The sequence below is a fragment of the Erigeron canadensis genome, chromosome 2, assembly GCF_010389155.1.
Source record: "Erigeron canadensis isolate Cc75 chromosome 2, C_canadensis_v1, whole genome shotgun sequence".
Taxonomy (NCBI): domain Eukaryota; kingdom Viridiplantae; phylum Streptophyta; class Magnoliopsida; order Asterales; family Asteraceae; genus Erigeron; species Erigeron canadensis.
In genome coordinates this window covers 46001982-46018129 of record NC_057762.1, presented here as the reverse complement: position 1 = coordinate 46018129, position 16148 = coordinate 46001982, and the positions used below count along the sequence as shown (strand labels likewise).

The 16148-nt window shown below is 32.3% G+C and overlaps 2 protein-coding genes across 3 annotated transcripts; one reads left to right on the top strand and one right to left on the bottom strand.

Moving 5' to 3' along the window:
- Nucleotides 1-2343: 2343 nt before the first annotated feature.
- On the bottom strand, nt 2344-3564 carry LOC122587474 (NDR1/HIN1-like protein 13). Its single transcript, XM_043759659.1, has one exon. The coding sequence runs from the start codon at nt 3341-3343 to the stop codon at nt 2582-2584; it is 762 nt and encodes a 253-aa protein (XP_043615594.1). The 5' UTR covers nt 3344-3564; the 3' UTR covers nt 2344-2581.
- An 8303-nt stretch (nt 3565-11867) lies between these two features.
- Nucleotides 11868-16146, top strand: LOC122587202 (receptor-like serine/threonine-protein kinase ALE2). 2 transcript variants are annotated; one of them, XM_043759305.1, is made up of 9 exons: nt 11868-12072; nt 12896-13123; nt 13213-13251; nt 13363-13458; nt 13735-14106; nt 14206-14508; nt 14618-15010; nt 15080-15317; nt 15395-16146. In XM_043759305.1, exons 1-9 carry the CDS (start codon nt 11991-11993, stop codon nt 16038-16040), a joined length of 2397 nt encoding a protein of 798 aa, XP_043615240.1. In that variant the 5' UTR covers nt 11868-11990; the 3' UTR covers nt 16041-16146. The 2 variants fall into 2 exon arrangements, with proteins under 2 accessions (XP_043615240.1, XP_043615239.1); XM_043759304.1 differs by having other exon boundaries at nt 13354-13458.
- The last annotated feature ends 2 nt before the right edge of the window (nt 16147-16148 follow it).

Sequence of the window (16148 nt, the reverse complement as noted above, 5' to 3'; positions counted from 1 at the left end):
TGGGCTCAGTGACCAAAAGTGAAAAAAGTGACAAGTTCAGTGTATAATTTGTAATTTTTGAAGTTTAGTGACTAAAAGTGAAAAACGCGCCAAGTTCAGGGACCAAAAGTGTAATTTTCCCTTTAATATGAAGTAGTGAAGCCAAACTCATTCTATGCATAGAGTCTAACTTATGGATCAAGTATGAAGCCAAAACCTTCGACTTTATTTTTATTCATTTGCATAAAGTGGAATGTTTTACTACGTTTTCTTGAAAAAAGTTATATTTGTTTATCTATGATAAATAGTTCATAACTTCAAATTATGATTTGTCACGATTTCTAGCTAGTTGTCACATTTTTTAGAACGGAGATACTATTAATTGTTTTTTATAGTTTAATTAGGAATGCCATAAAACATGAGAGTGCTTGGAAGATTTGTTAATAAATTGATTCTTCTAATAGAAAGCAAATATAACTCATTTGGAATTTTAGTGTGGTTAATTGACATTCGAATTTTTTTTCTTGAACGGCAATTGACATTGATATCTATCTATTTGTCTCTATACTTTTATATATTATTATATAAAAATAAAAATGAAGATTTTACACCCTTATTAGGACCATTTGGAGATATATATTTAATGATTTAAGGATGGATATGAGATAGAGTTGATATGATTGGAGGAAAATAATAAAAGGAATGTGAGTCATGAGGAGACATAGTTGTCATGAGTTAGACATAATTTAGCCATAAAATAATATGGAAATGTGTTATTATTGGATTGATAGGCATAACTAAACATGAAGATAGACCATTTTCATCATCCTTAAAAACATGTAATTGGCGTGAAATAAGCAATAAATTTGATGTTTCATTGTTTTTGAAACATGTAATTGGCGTGACCAATGCCATTGCCTGTAGGGTCTACTAAATACATACTACGAGTAATAGCATAATCACACGACGTGTTTTATATATTCCACCGACAACGACTACTTCCCTTCAATAGCGCCTCGCTAACTTTATTACGAATGTCGTGTCACACTACCCTTATTTATTATTTTCTATTTTTCTATGCATATATTTGACCTGCTTTTCTCCCAAAACCACTATATATATATATATATATATATATTTTTTTTTTTTTAAAAGTAAACTTTTATTCACATGACCCCGGTAAAGCGCCGGCGGTAAATATACAACAAATTATACAATTTTAAAATTACACCAATCTTCCCACGTTATGCTCTTATTCTTTGTACGATTCCTATACCACAAATACCCGAAAGACTTGATATCTTGAAGGATTCCAGTCACATTGCGGTTGACCTTTTCAAATTTAATCTCGTTCCTCGCTTTCCAAATACTCCAACAACTTGGCATTATAATGCCTTTTATAGCTTTCCTTTCCATCTTACTTTTTCCTCTGATCTCATGATATTCCAACAAGTCTTTAATCGAAAAAATGAAGAAAAGGGGAGACTTGCACCATTCGCTTATATGCTGCCACACCCAAAACCACTATATATCTAATACTTTTTCTTACAAGTTAGATGTTCATAATACAGTACTGACTTACAATTACAATTCTAGTTTCAACAGTATTTAATATCGTATGTAAAAGTCTAGCATTCTTTAATTATTGGTCACTTTTGTAGTTGGGTGTTGAACTCAAAGTTATGATAAAATCATAAAATATAACATTAAGTTACAATTAAAATAAAATTATTTCGTGAAAAAAGTTTTCATATCATATTGAATGGAATGAAGATTATTAAAATAAAACATGTTATTCTGTCTATTTTACTCTATTATCATTTTGTGTTTTGCTCGCTACTGTTTCCAATTAAATTGTCAAGACAATTTGCTTTTTACTCGAGTAAAGTTGTCATGTGAAAGAAGTGTAAAAGTAAGGATCATATATACATTTATTAAAATTTGGGTTTTTGTCTAAGGTTTTTTTTAAAAATAATTTGTCGCTTCGATACATGTTAATTTGTGTCAAATTAACTATAACTACTTGCTTTCAGAAATATATAAAATATTAGAATAAAAAATTAAGTATGACTTTAAAAAAAGTGAAAATACTAGTAATTACTCGTATTTAAACAAAATATGTACTGCGTATTAAATTGACCCCGACTTTCACGTTGACTTTCAATGATGCATCGGATGCACATGTATCTTGTTCTTACTTCTTCATGCATCTTGAATGGGTGGAATTAGGTGCCTCAAAGAGTAACATAGTCATATACATGCATCAAATAGTAGAGTGAGTCATATACTGTAAATTTGATACAGTATATAATGTTTCATTGTTAAACTCGATTAAATAAGAGTACGTAATGAAGACATAAATTGTGACCAAATTTTCAAACGATATGAATGGTAAAGATATTCAAAAATATAAACGGTCTTCTTCTTATATCGATTGATACAAATTAAGAGTATGCAATAATTCCTTATCCTAAATAATCAATGAAGATTATATATCCCCTCCAAAAAGTTTCAGCAAAAATAGTTTCGTAATTCAAATTCAAAATCAAAATCAAACACGTACACACACACACACCTTGTTGTTCATATATTTATGTAATAATCAAATAGTAAACTTCCAGATCTTAATCCGAAGATCCACCTTACATTTCGCATCAGACACCGTCGCCGTCGTCGCCGTCTTACCACTAGGAGCAACCGCCTTGATTCCATCACAACTAACTCTAATCGGTAATTTCTTCGTCTTTAAACTTCCGATTTTCGCTTTAACTTTAGTATCCAGTTGCACTTTCAATATCAAACTTTTTTTACTCTTGAGATCTGTTTTCAAACCACTACTTTTATCAGCATCTACATCTTGTCCTGTAACCGAAACTATTGATCGCAAAATAGTAGTATTTTTCTTTCCCATTGTGAACGCCGTTATGGAGCCGTCACCGACGTTAACATCTTTTGTGTTAAAATGAACGGAAATCGTATCGTAAACAAACACGATCTTTTTGTTAGGATTACGAGCGGTTATAGTGATGTTGAATTTCGTAGTAAGTTTATTGGATGACGTCAGATTCATCTGAGAAACATGTAATGATGATACAGCAAACACCGGCCGGTGTGGACGGTACAATACGTACATCACACCGCCGGTTATAGCCGCAATAAAACATAATATAACGGCAATGAAAACGATCCATAGGAATAAACAGCAGCAGCAGCTACGGCGACTGCGGCGAGGCTGTGGACGGTACACTGGACGTGTGTGGTTGTAGAGCTGTGCTTTTGTGGCCGGAAAAGAAGGATTTCCGGCTGATGCGGCAGGGGTGGGGCCGGTGTTTGGTTTTGAGGCAGGGTAGATTTTTTCAGCCATCGATTGAAATGTTTGATGATAATTTGTGTGTTGTGTTTTGATTAATGAATGCGTGTGTGATCGAGTGTACGTGTATTTAACTGGGAATTGTTAGTTGAGATTTGTTGGTGTGATGGGGTTGCAGGAAAGGGAAAGAGAGAAAGATATGAGTGTGTCAGTGTGTGTATATAATTATAATTATAAACTCTATAGCTATTTTAATTTTAATATAAGGCGAATGGATGGGGGATGTGGTGCAAGGCTGTTTTCCTAGTTGGAGCCAATATTCCTTTCTTCCTTTTATCAATCATCATTTCCTTTTTTTCATATATATCAAGAATAAGTGGTTACCATTTCATATTCAATAAAGGTCCGGTGTTTAATTGAAGAAACTTATATTGATTTAATATTTTAAATTAACACTTATATAAAAATTTGTATTGGTTATATGGTGTTTATACTATCTAGCTTTCTATCTGAAAAGAAAATTTAATATTAGATATTTATTCTTTCATTATACAACTTTATATATCAATGCTAAGATTGCCATAAATCATTCTTTTAGTGAAAAATTATACTCGTATTATATTAGGGATTTAGGGGCTCATGGTGTAAGAGATGGCTGGACACTAGTCGTTTGCGAGAAAAAATAGCCTGACTTTGCACACAGACCCTTTCCCATGTTTATTTTTGGACAAAATGGCTCGACATCATGTTGATTTAACAAAAAACAAAACAAAACAAAACAAAACAATGATCAGATGATAATCTTGAAACTTACCACATCTATATAACTCTAAATTATGTGCGGATAACATGACAAAGAAAAATTCGGTGGAAACAGCTTTTCGATTTGGAAGTTTTCAATGTATTATTGGGTATTTCAATTTATAAATAGTCAACACATCTCTCCATTTTTATCAAGTTAAAATATAACTTTATCTAAGCAGCACATGGTTATGATTTTGCACTAACTTTTATCGTTTTTATTGAACTGTTTTTAGAGAGGTTAGTAGCCTTTTTGGTAGATTTTTGTTTTGCTCAAATTGAGTGTCTTTTTTTTTTATCCCCACTATTATCTCACTTGATATTTTACTCGTAGCAATTGTTACAGATTGAATCATATGGCGTGTTCTTTAAAATCAAGGAATATAATGTACTCGTAGTATTCACTGTATTGAAACTATTGAAATTTCTTTGATTAACGTTTGGGATAAATACGATCAATGACTAATATAGACGCACATCAATTTTTTTATACATCACAGATACATCACTTTTAGACTTTTATTCATTATGTTTCCCCCAGCCACGAACACCTCACATATACTATGGAGTATTATCAACGTGTGTGGAGAAAAAAAACAATCCCACCCTGAACACATCGTGCTCAACATTGGGCACCGCCGGGAATCTAAGAGCCCACATCGGTTGCTCTAACAACTTTTTGTACTGAATAGTACGTTTATCATATAAAAATTGTGATACATGTACATATTAGTATTGTAATTGTAATTTACATAAATCAAAATCCCACATCGCCATAGTTATTAAATTAGCTCCCCAAGAAACACCTAAAATAATAATTAGATATAGGATTCCAAAAGCGACAAATATATAAATCATATATGTTGGTTAAGGGTCATCGTCATTGTTAAGGCCGGTGTTGCTTAGGAAGAGGTTTAATCATCCATCTTTCAAGTTTTGAACCTTTGAGAATATTAATGGGGCCCAAAACAACCATTTGTAATTTGTATCACTTCCCTATTATCAAAATGAAGGTGATCGAAAATAATCTTGTTAATTAAGATGTTATAGGGGTGAGTATGGGTGGGTTTGGATCGGTTTTTGGCTAAAACCAACATCCGAACCGATCAATTTGGTTTTTAGAAAATCAAAACTGTTGGATTCGGTTTTTGTTCGGTTCGGTTTTTTCGGTTTTTCGGTTCGGTTTGGATCGGTTTCGGTTTTTGTTCGGTTTTTTTTATAAAAAAAAAATTACTTTTTTGTTTATGATGTTATATATTTAATTAATTTTCAATTGTTAACAAAAAAAAAACTATGATATAGAAACTAAAATATAGATATGCTTTTTAGTAACTAATTATACTTTTTAAGTACTAAAATTGTTATAACTTTTATAAAACGAATTGATTTTATTGTATGTTTTCATCTAAAACATATAATTTATATATATTTGTACACTTAAAAGACGAAAAAGTTTAAATATATTAACATATTTACAAATTATAAGTAATAAATATAAATGTAATATGATATAAATATAAAATAAATTAAAATATAATGGGTTCGGTTCGGTTTTTAATCGGTTTTTTGGCATATGAAATCGAAAACCGAACCGATCCGTTCGGTTTTTGGAAAACAAAAACCAAACCAATGGATTTCGTTCGGTTTTGTCGGTTTTTTTCGGTTTTTGGTTTTTCGGTTCGGTTTTTGCTCACCCCTAAGATGTTATACCCGAACTTGAATACTTCCACTAGACCGTACCGGATAGCTTAATATGACTTCCGATTCGGATGGTATATACGTGCCTGCTTGTTCCGTGCTAGCATGTACTTTGGTTTGATGTTAATAATATGACGTCCGATTCAGTAGCTACATAAAATACAAAAACATATATACATATCATAATTGTGCATACATATAAACAAAAAAAAAATGGATACAAAAAGCAGCTACATGTATGTTGGGTAAAATGAGAGAAAATCGGCAAAGAAAATGTCTACCGGAAAGCCCATGCGTTGTGCATTTCTCTTAAAGTTATTACGTTCCAGTTGACGTGATCCCGTTAAAAAGACAGAAAAAGTTGCATTATTTATACAGAAAAGTAATTGTTGACAGACTAAAGTTATATATTACATTTCATTCTACAAGTAAGTTACTACAGTTTCTCATTTTCTAAAAAAGGTACTACTAGTGACTAGTCTATCGATAGTCGATACTAAGAATACATGACAGTCGATAAAAGTTTTTATATGTTTATAACTTTACATAATCAATTTCATATTTTATAACTAATTCATGTTTTGAATCTTAATTAATATATACAATAACAGTATCTAATCCTTGCATAAACGGGATAGGAGAGTGTAAGATATAGACAATTTTATTCTACCTACGTATAAAAGGACTATTTTCAATTCATAAAATAAAATAATCAAGTTAAGTATCTCAGTTACTCGGTATGTGGAAACCTATAGTGGGCTTTTTTTTATGCAAGTATAACTTATGGCCCAAATATTTAAATAACCGCAACATGAGCCCATGGCTTTCAGCAAACAAGCTGGACAATATGCAGTCCTATTATTTTTGGTAATGGGATATGGGGATTATTATTTATGACAAGTCCTTATAACGTAAACACCCTTGCCTCTGGAGACAGAGATCATGGATTCGATCCTCATCCCATACAAAGGTTGGAGAGTCTTTTCTACCATTTAAGTAGAAACTGGAAGCAGTCTCTCTACTTAGGTAGAGGTAAGGTCTGCCTACATCTTAACCTCCCTCATACACCATCGAGGTATTGGGGCTCAAAACCCGCAAAAAGCGGTACTGAGCAGTTACTTACTTACTTACTCGGTCCTTATAATGTAACTTGAATTCAAAAATAATATCGCAACCTAATGAAGATGGAAGTTAGGTAGATTCAGATATTTAGTATTTAGGTCAATTAAAGCCGTACAGTGGTAGGGTTTTATTTAATTTCAACCTATAATTAGTGGTCAAATGAGCCCCCCACCCACATGATAAATGGAGAGAAAATGTGCACGAATCTCATTGGTTATAGATAATATATGCATCGGTCATTCTTTAGATAAACATTTGTATTTTATATCCACCGACAATAGTGGAAAAATAAAAATAAACAATTAGAGCACAGTAGCATAAAAACATAAATGGGGATGGATGGTCCTCCATTGCGGTTTGATGGGACATTTTCCTCTAAATCCTTTCTTTTTTCTTTGAATAGTAGAAATGATTCGTATTAACATGAGTTTATTCATTAAACCGTCACCTACATGGTGTGGTGATTAAACGTCAAGGTCACAAAATGTCACAGTTTCAAACCTTTTATTAGATAGATAAAGATGATATTGTTCATAACAAGTTTTAATCATATAAAACATTATATATTATACATATACATTGTATAATAAATTGTACACATTCGTGGTGTATGACTAAAAGCATGGTGGAAATATCACTCCAAATATATTTAAAGTAGTCGTGAAATATAAATATTCAAAAACAATCTTGAAAATACTCTAATTTTACAGTATATATTCAAACCAAGTATACTCTTTCTTAAAATGGCATGAAAAACAAAAAAGACAAAAAACCTCGATCCATCAGTTAAAGTTTATGCATCATCAAAAGATCAATTTTGAGCTAGTTGCATGTATATGTATAAGTATAATTTATATTTAGTATTTTACAAATCATCTTTAAAAAAATTTATTTATATACTCGTTGACATAACATATTGCATCTCTTCAAAGAATAATAATGAAGTTTGAAGTTGTTTTAATTTTTAAGAGAGTGATATTTTAACAACAACAATTAGTCATCCATTCAATCAATTCTTCTGAAAAAACCGTTGATGGATATTTACATAGATTCTAAAAAGAAGATTGCATTGTTTTAATATTCAAACATTTTATATCTAGAAAACTTGTTTTTGAAGGCATGTGTCACCACTTTTATAAAGTATGTATCAAACGAATATATAATGCAAATTTATTATTAAATGAATAAAGGATGGACCATTATAAGATGAAGTAGCTAGGGAGTAGATTTCAAATTTAGTAGTCTTCAGTTTATCAATGCATAAATAATTTATGTACACTTTGTTGCACCTATACTTGTTATGGTCACGACATTTATACAAAAAGTAGATTTCAAATTTAGCAGTCTTCAGTTAATTTATCAACGCTTAAGTAATTTATGTACACTTTGTTGCACCTATATTTGTGATGGTCTCGACATTTATACAAAAACCTCATAGGTTGGATTTTGCAAGGTATACGTAACAATCTTTGGGGATATGGCTAGAAAAAGATGTAGAAACAATCACATAATAATTATTATGTGAATATTTGTATAAAAAAAAGGGAAAATGATGGGTACAGCAAATTGTACCCAAGCTTAGGTGCTACATACACAAACATGCTTCTTGATTTTACACTTTTATCCTTTAATTTATATATGTATCAAAAATGCCCCTTGATTTTCAACTTGGTTGTACCTATCATACGTACAGCCGCTGTATGTATGATATCCCAAAAAAAATTGGTGACACGTGTGTTACTTGCAATTCTGTAGTTGAATAATTGATTAATTTTTCATAACTACTTGAAAGAGGTGAACTCTACAAATAATCTACACATACTGAATTCAAACTTTATTTATAAGCATTTAAAGCATTATGAATTTGCTTTCAACAATAAAAGAATGTGCAAATGTATGTACCCATCATTTCCTGTATTTTTCTTCCCTTTGGGTACAAGGAAGGAGCATGGATCTTGTTTGTGCCCATAACACGTTTTCTATTCCAAGAAACAATTAAATATACTGAGCACGTAGATACAGTTTTATTTAAAATTCAAAGAGCATGTATTACTTGATGTATTAAAATCATTTGTATTTAATGTCACATATACAAATGTATTTTCAGTTTATAAACTAACTTTACACTTCATTCGAATGTATTAAGGAAAGAAACTAAACTAAACAAATTTTTTTCAAAACTTAAAAGTACCAGTTCGATGACATTTTATAATTCGGAGCTTGTTATCTTTTCCTTCGGTGTTGATGTTTATAAAAGTTGCAAACTAAAAGCTTTTCTTCCAAACATTTTTATACTCGTAAAATTATTCATAAGTGTCTTTAATTAAGACTGTACAAATGGTATGAAACATATAACCTCGAAGGTTTTGTGGCTGTTGAATTTGTGGTCTACAAATTCGACAAGAATCATTCATTAATCATTAGTGTACTTAATAGAGAATTGATAGGATGGAGATCCTCTAAAGTTGAAAGTAACTTCGTAGGTAAAGTTAAAGGATTCACCTTTAGATTAAATTCAAAGGTCAAAATTTAAAAGTAACTTTTAAATCTTAACCCTTGATTTTAATTCAAGGGTCAAGATCATCAACTTTACCCTATAAAGTTGTTTTCAACTTTAGAGGATCTCAATCCAAATTGATATGCCCATATATTATGTATGTTTTATATGCTTATACGTTTAAATCATGTTTAATTATATGTCATATGCATGTTTGTTTTCTCTTCCTTGTGGCATATACTATCTATATCTATACTCTTTATTAAAAATTATCAAAGTTTACAAGATTTGAAACATGTGATTTTACCCTTTACCCCTCATTATTCCTTCCCTTATTCCCTACATTTATTTATTCTCCCTATTATTTTCTTTACGCCACAAAAATACACACACCTCTACTGCTGTCCTCAAAACCCAACCATCGCCTCCACCGTCTATCGCCTCCACCTTCGTTTAATACCACCACCGCTGCGAAACGTCTCCATGAGACTCAAATCACCAGTGAAATTAGGGACACATGTATTCTACTGCAATTTTGTTTATACGCCTTGTCAATGGTATTCGCTGCAACGTGCGGATACCATGCTCGTTTTCTTTTATACATACATACGCACATGTTTTCATGCCTTTGACACACTTTTTTGGTAGAAGTTTTTGAAAACAGTTCTCTAAAGTATGACTATATACGTACACCTCACTTTTTTTTTATACCTAGTCGTTGACAAAATTAGATATTATTGTTGCTATTGTAATACTCAATAATCATTTATACCTTCTAGATTATAGAATCGATTGATTCCAAATTCTGAAAGGCAAAAAATAAAAATAAATTATTCATAAACTTTATCGAGTACAAACATTTACGTATAGATCATATACTATGAGAATAATAAATAATTTACAAACGAAAATATTGAATGAAATTTTATCAACCAATAATATTGCTAATGATCCCCAAAAATATTAGGAGTGATGGATCAACGATGGTTATTGAAGTACTTTATTGAGGTCTTGATCATTAAAGGAAAAATCATCCTTTCAGTTAAAATTATTATAACAAAGATGATTAAACCCGTAAATTCGTTAATACCTCCATAGAAGGATTGGCGTCGGAGTTTGTAAATGATGGTGGATTTAGGGAGACTCAAGTTTGAGTCTGAGCCAGTACCGGGTTTTAAAAATTAATTCGTCATTGTATTCAAGTTGATGGTTTTCCTTTGATCGTGGGACTAATAAGGCTGAGCTCTGCGCTAAGTTTGACTAGTTGACGTTAACATTTAGTCTCGGTTACAGTACATGGTGTTCGGACTATGTACATTTAGTTGGTTGTAAAAAAATAAAAAAAGAATATAAAATGACATAAATTTAAGGCTATTATCAAAGTAAACCAAACTTATTTTGTTATTCAACACTGATGCTATCACTTAACTATTTTTAAACCACGATCTAGATATGCTAAGATCTATTAGGCTATTTTCAATACTAAAAAGGTCTTTAGGTGTCCGTTGTCATATCATATTCTTATAAATTCTTATAAATCCTTCAAATATTATAATTTTATCTCCAACCATTACAAACATTCTTACATATCATTTTACCTCAAACTAAAAACAAAATATATTAAGTAATAATATGTAAGGGCATACTCTTAGGTAAGAACATTATTCAAAAAAATTTTAATTTTAAACAAAATTCAACTGAAAAAAATATTTAATGACATCTAAAGACACTTCCATAGAAGATAGCTTTAGTTTTATTGAATAAAATTTTTGTGCGTGAAAAACTTATGATGACCTTGACATTTACCATGAAGGTCTTTAGATTTATTTATGTATTATATTATATTGTGGTATACTTTAGTGTTTGTTTGACATACAAAATTAAAAATATAAAAAAACAAACAACTAGAATAAATAATATTCCAATATACATGGTGGCTTTAGTGATGCTATTAATCACATATCAATATCAAAATAAAGAAAAAGGAAATAGAGAAAAGAAAGGTAAAGAAACCAACTTTTTCAAAGATTGGATAATGAAATAAATAATCACAGAACATTTGGTGTTTAGGCAACAAAAGTCAAATTAAACCAAATAAAACACTACTCAAAATACAAAACCTTCTAGATTTCAACTAACATCTTTCTTACATATTGAAGAATGATGAAAACCTCAAATATATACGAGTATCTAATTAATGTTCTCTCTCTCTCTCTCTCTTCAATTCCTCACTCATAGAGTCATAGAACTACTTTCATACCACTAAATAAATAAAACACATTTGCTTTTTTGCTTTTTATGTGAAAATGGTCTCAATGTTCATGTTTTTTTGTCTTCATGATGTCAAGAATTCATCAATTCAAAGACCCTTTAACTATAGATGCTAAAGTACATCATAATTCTATTAATAGCAACTACAAAGCTTGGAGCATTTTTGCATGAAGTAGACAAATTTGGCTTCTTCTTTTTTTTTTGATTATGAGATATGGGTTGTAAAATTCAAGTGTTCAATGCAATTCTTGGTTGTGGGATGATCAAAGATTGAAGCTTTTTTGTTTGTGTGTTTGGTGGGCATGCTTATTAATGGAGTTTCAAGTTATTCTTAAGTTGATCACATTCTTGGTATTGTTTATTTGTGCTGATTCTTTGGGTCTTAGATCTGCAGGTAAGTTGGTTTGTCTGTTCTTACTGCTAAAATCTTTATGAATTTTTTCTTTTATACTGCTAAATGGGCCTCGTGGATACTTTCTTGAGTAATATAAGGCAATATTATGTTCTTGATCAGCTTATTTAAAATGCTAAAATATTTCTTGAAATTTTAGATTATTTGGTGAAATATATATATTATACTTTTTGATTCATGCTATTATGTCAATTCTTGATATTGTGAATTGTTGTTTCATAAAATAATATGTAGAGTTTTTTAATTGATTCCCTTATTCTCATACTACTAGTTACTTTGTATTTTAGTATTATTATATAACTAACTGATTTGTTTTCTTTTGGAACATTCAGTGCTTAATTGTATTCTAGTCTTTGTTTTTAGTTATATTGTACCTAACAAATATACATATCTGACTAATTGTCATCGAAAAATGACCTACTTTGACATCAATAATTTGACAAGAATGGTTTGTTAACAAACCATTTATCAAAATTTAAACTCAAATGATATCAGCTTGTTGTTTTTGGAATTGAAAATGGTATGTATTAGGTTGTTTTGTGAAGTCAATGTTGCATTATCAGATATACTAGAAATGCATCAATTAGCTTGACTTTTTTAGTCAAATTAGTCCTATTCTAACCCAAAAGACTTGATCTCTAATGAAGGACAAGCACTGTGTTTATTCATAATTTCATGATAAATAATCAAATACTCATACGTGGTACATTTGTTTGCGCTAAATACTTATGCATACACATTAATCTTGAAATCTCAAGTAACTTGTAAAACAATTTAAAATTTGAATTGGGACCACTTTCTGCAGATCATGGTGCTTCGCGGGCGATGACCCCAACCAATGATCAATCTTTAGCTCCCGATCACTATGACAAGCATTTGCCCTCCAAGCATCGTGCGAAAAAATGGATGAAACGAGGATTTAGTCCTTTTTCTAGCATCTCATTTAACAGATATCATCATGAAAGAACAAAATTTAACCATATTGCACCTAGACCATCTTATCAAGATCAACCACCAACTTACAGCCCACAAGGTCAGTTTTGCCTTACTGAAAATAACCCGATACACGTCATTGTATAAAGATTTCTAAAGCTTTGGTATTATCTTGAATATGTACACAAGGTGCTGCACCATCACCCGCAGATCCAACAAGTCGATTTGGTAAGTAAGCTTTTTAAAGTTTAGATTCTTTTATAAGATCAATGACTTGTTATATGGCTGTAATGCTGATTATATATTAATGAAGATATTATCATGTTCAAGGTCCTACAGTTTCTCCATCAAGCTACTCATTCTCAAAGAGCGCGCCTGCTCCACAGCCTCCACCCACTCCAATTTTTGCGCTACCTCCACCACCTCCAAATGAAGGTATTTATATGTCAGTTTACTAAGGGTGAAGTTTCTACCAGTTTACTGATAGATTGGTCAGTTTTGGTTTCTCCAATGGGTCAGTGGCTAAAATCTGAAAAAATAGGCTTAATTATGAAACGGGTCAAAAGTCATTCAAGGTATTCAAACGCATGCAATCTCATAAATCATGTTATTCATATATAATATGTAACACTTGATCATTTATGTTGAATTAGGATACTAATGCAGTATGCACATGTATATTATAGGGCTAATTTCAAACTTTATTTGTAGATTGTACAACAATAACCTGCACACAACCATTGACATACACACCAGCCGGGTCACCTTGTGCATGTGTATGGCCAATTGAAGTTAAATTACGCCTCGCTATTTCCCCGTATACATTCTTTCCATTGGTGTCTGAACTTGCTAACGAAATCTCAACCAGTGTTTCACTTAATGTAAGTCAAGCTCGGATAATGGGAGCCAATGCTGCCGGCGAGCAGCTTGACAAAACTATTGTTCTTGTCAACTTAGTACCCCTAAAACAAAACTTTGATCCCTCCACTGCGTTTTCGATATATCAAAAGTTCTGGAAGAAACAAGTATTCATAAACACCACCCAATTTGGAACTTATGAGGTCGTGAACGTTCAATATCCAGGTTTTACAGCCTCACTATCTCTTGTTCTTATTATCTACAAGTTTGGGGAACTTTAAAAGCTTGATTATCTGTGGTTTTGAATTTGATCTGTGCTTTTAGGTCTTCCACCTTCTCCACCTTCAATTCCTTCAAATGCTGATGTAACAGTGGATCAAACTAATTCTGTCAACAATAATAAAGGGTTGCCATTTAAACCTATTGGAGTTGACGTACCTAAAAATGGAAAGGAGGATAAAAGTAAACTAAACGGAAGCATTATCGCTGTGGTCATTTTGTCTTCTGTCACGGCTTTTGTTGTTCTTGTTGGAGCTTTGTGGCTTTTGTTTCTGAAATGTGGATGTTTTTCTTCTGGTTCCCGAGCGGAAAGGAACCGTCATGCAGTTGTGTCATCAAAACCATCCGGTAAACTCTATTCGTTTTACCATATATATATATATATACACATATGTATGTATACAATTTGAACCAAGACACAAAACTTATCGATAGATAATAACTCCAACTTGATTAGGTACTGGAGAATCATTGATAGTTGGAAGCAGGAAAAGCTCAGACTCGATGTCATTTGGTTCAAGTTTAGCTGCATACACCGGAACAGCAAAAATTTATAGTTTGAGAGAGATTGAGAGAGCCACAGACAACTTTGACTCCCGTAGAATACTTGGAGAAGGTGGTTTTGGTGTTGTTTATAGTGGTGTTCTTGAAGACGAACGGAATGTTGCTGTGAAAGTTCTGAAGCGAGATGACAGGCAAGGCAGTCGTGAGTTTTTGGCTGAAGTCGAGATGCTAAGTCGTCTTCACCATAGAAATTTGGTTAAATTGTTTGGAATTTGCACAGATGCTCATTTTCGATGTCTCGTTTATGAGCTTGTTCCCAATGGAAGTGTTGAGTCTCATTTACATGGTAAAAAACACGTCCTTGAATTGATGGAAAAAAAGAGTATGTTTCATGAGCTCTAAATTTTCAATTCAGGTATTGACAAGATCGTTCCTCTGAACTGGTGTGCGAGAATGAAGATCGCTCTAGGAGCAGCTCGCGGTTTAGCTTATTTACATGAAGATTCGAGTCCACGTGTCATACATCGTGACTTCAAAGCAAGCAATATTTTACTTGAAAAAGATTTCACCCCTAAAGTTTCAGATTTTGGTTTGGCTAGAACAGCGTTGGATGGCCATAAGCACATATCAACACATGTCATGGGAACTTTCGGGTATATTTCTTAGCCTCTTTGTTTGACCTTTTTTTGCCATCATTTGTTGACATTCTATGCTGCTACCTTTTATACAGTTACCTGGCACCGGAATACGCCATGACTGGCCACCTATTGGTGAAAAGTGATGTTTACAGCTATGGTGTAGTTCTACTTGAGCTTTTAACAGGCCGAAAACCAGTGGACCTATTGCAACCACCAGGCCAAGAAAATCTTGTAGCTTGGGCTAGACCACTGCTCACAAACAAGGAAGCTCTAGAATCAATTATTGACCCGGTCATCATGAACTCAAACACCCCATTTGATAGTATACTCAAAGTTGCGGCCATTGCATCAATGTGTGTGCAACCAGAAGTATCACACCGCCCATTCATGGGTGAAGTGGTTCAAGCCTTGAAACTTGTGTGCAACGAGTTTGACGAAATGAGAGAAACAACTTCAAGAAGCTGTAGCCGTGATGATCTGGACTTTGAACTGATGGGTCACTCTGATACTCTTCATCAAATGAGTGGCTATGATTCAAAGATTGGATTATCGGCCACAGATTTGAGAAGCACAATAGAAAGTGTAGAGGGTTTGGAATCTGCATCATTCCGAAGGCAGTTCAATTCTGCTCCTCTGAAAATGGGCAAGAGAAAACGATTCTGGCAACGGCTGAGAGGCTTGTCCAGAGGAAGCATGAGTGACCATGAACATGAACATGGGTTTTCTTCAAATTTATAAAGATAGATGTTATGAGTCTGTATAGATTGAATTTCTTTACGTAAGGATATCACATATTCTCTTTTGTTCTATTCAATGCCTTTATAAAACTGGTGACATCATGTTATA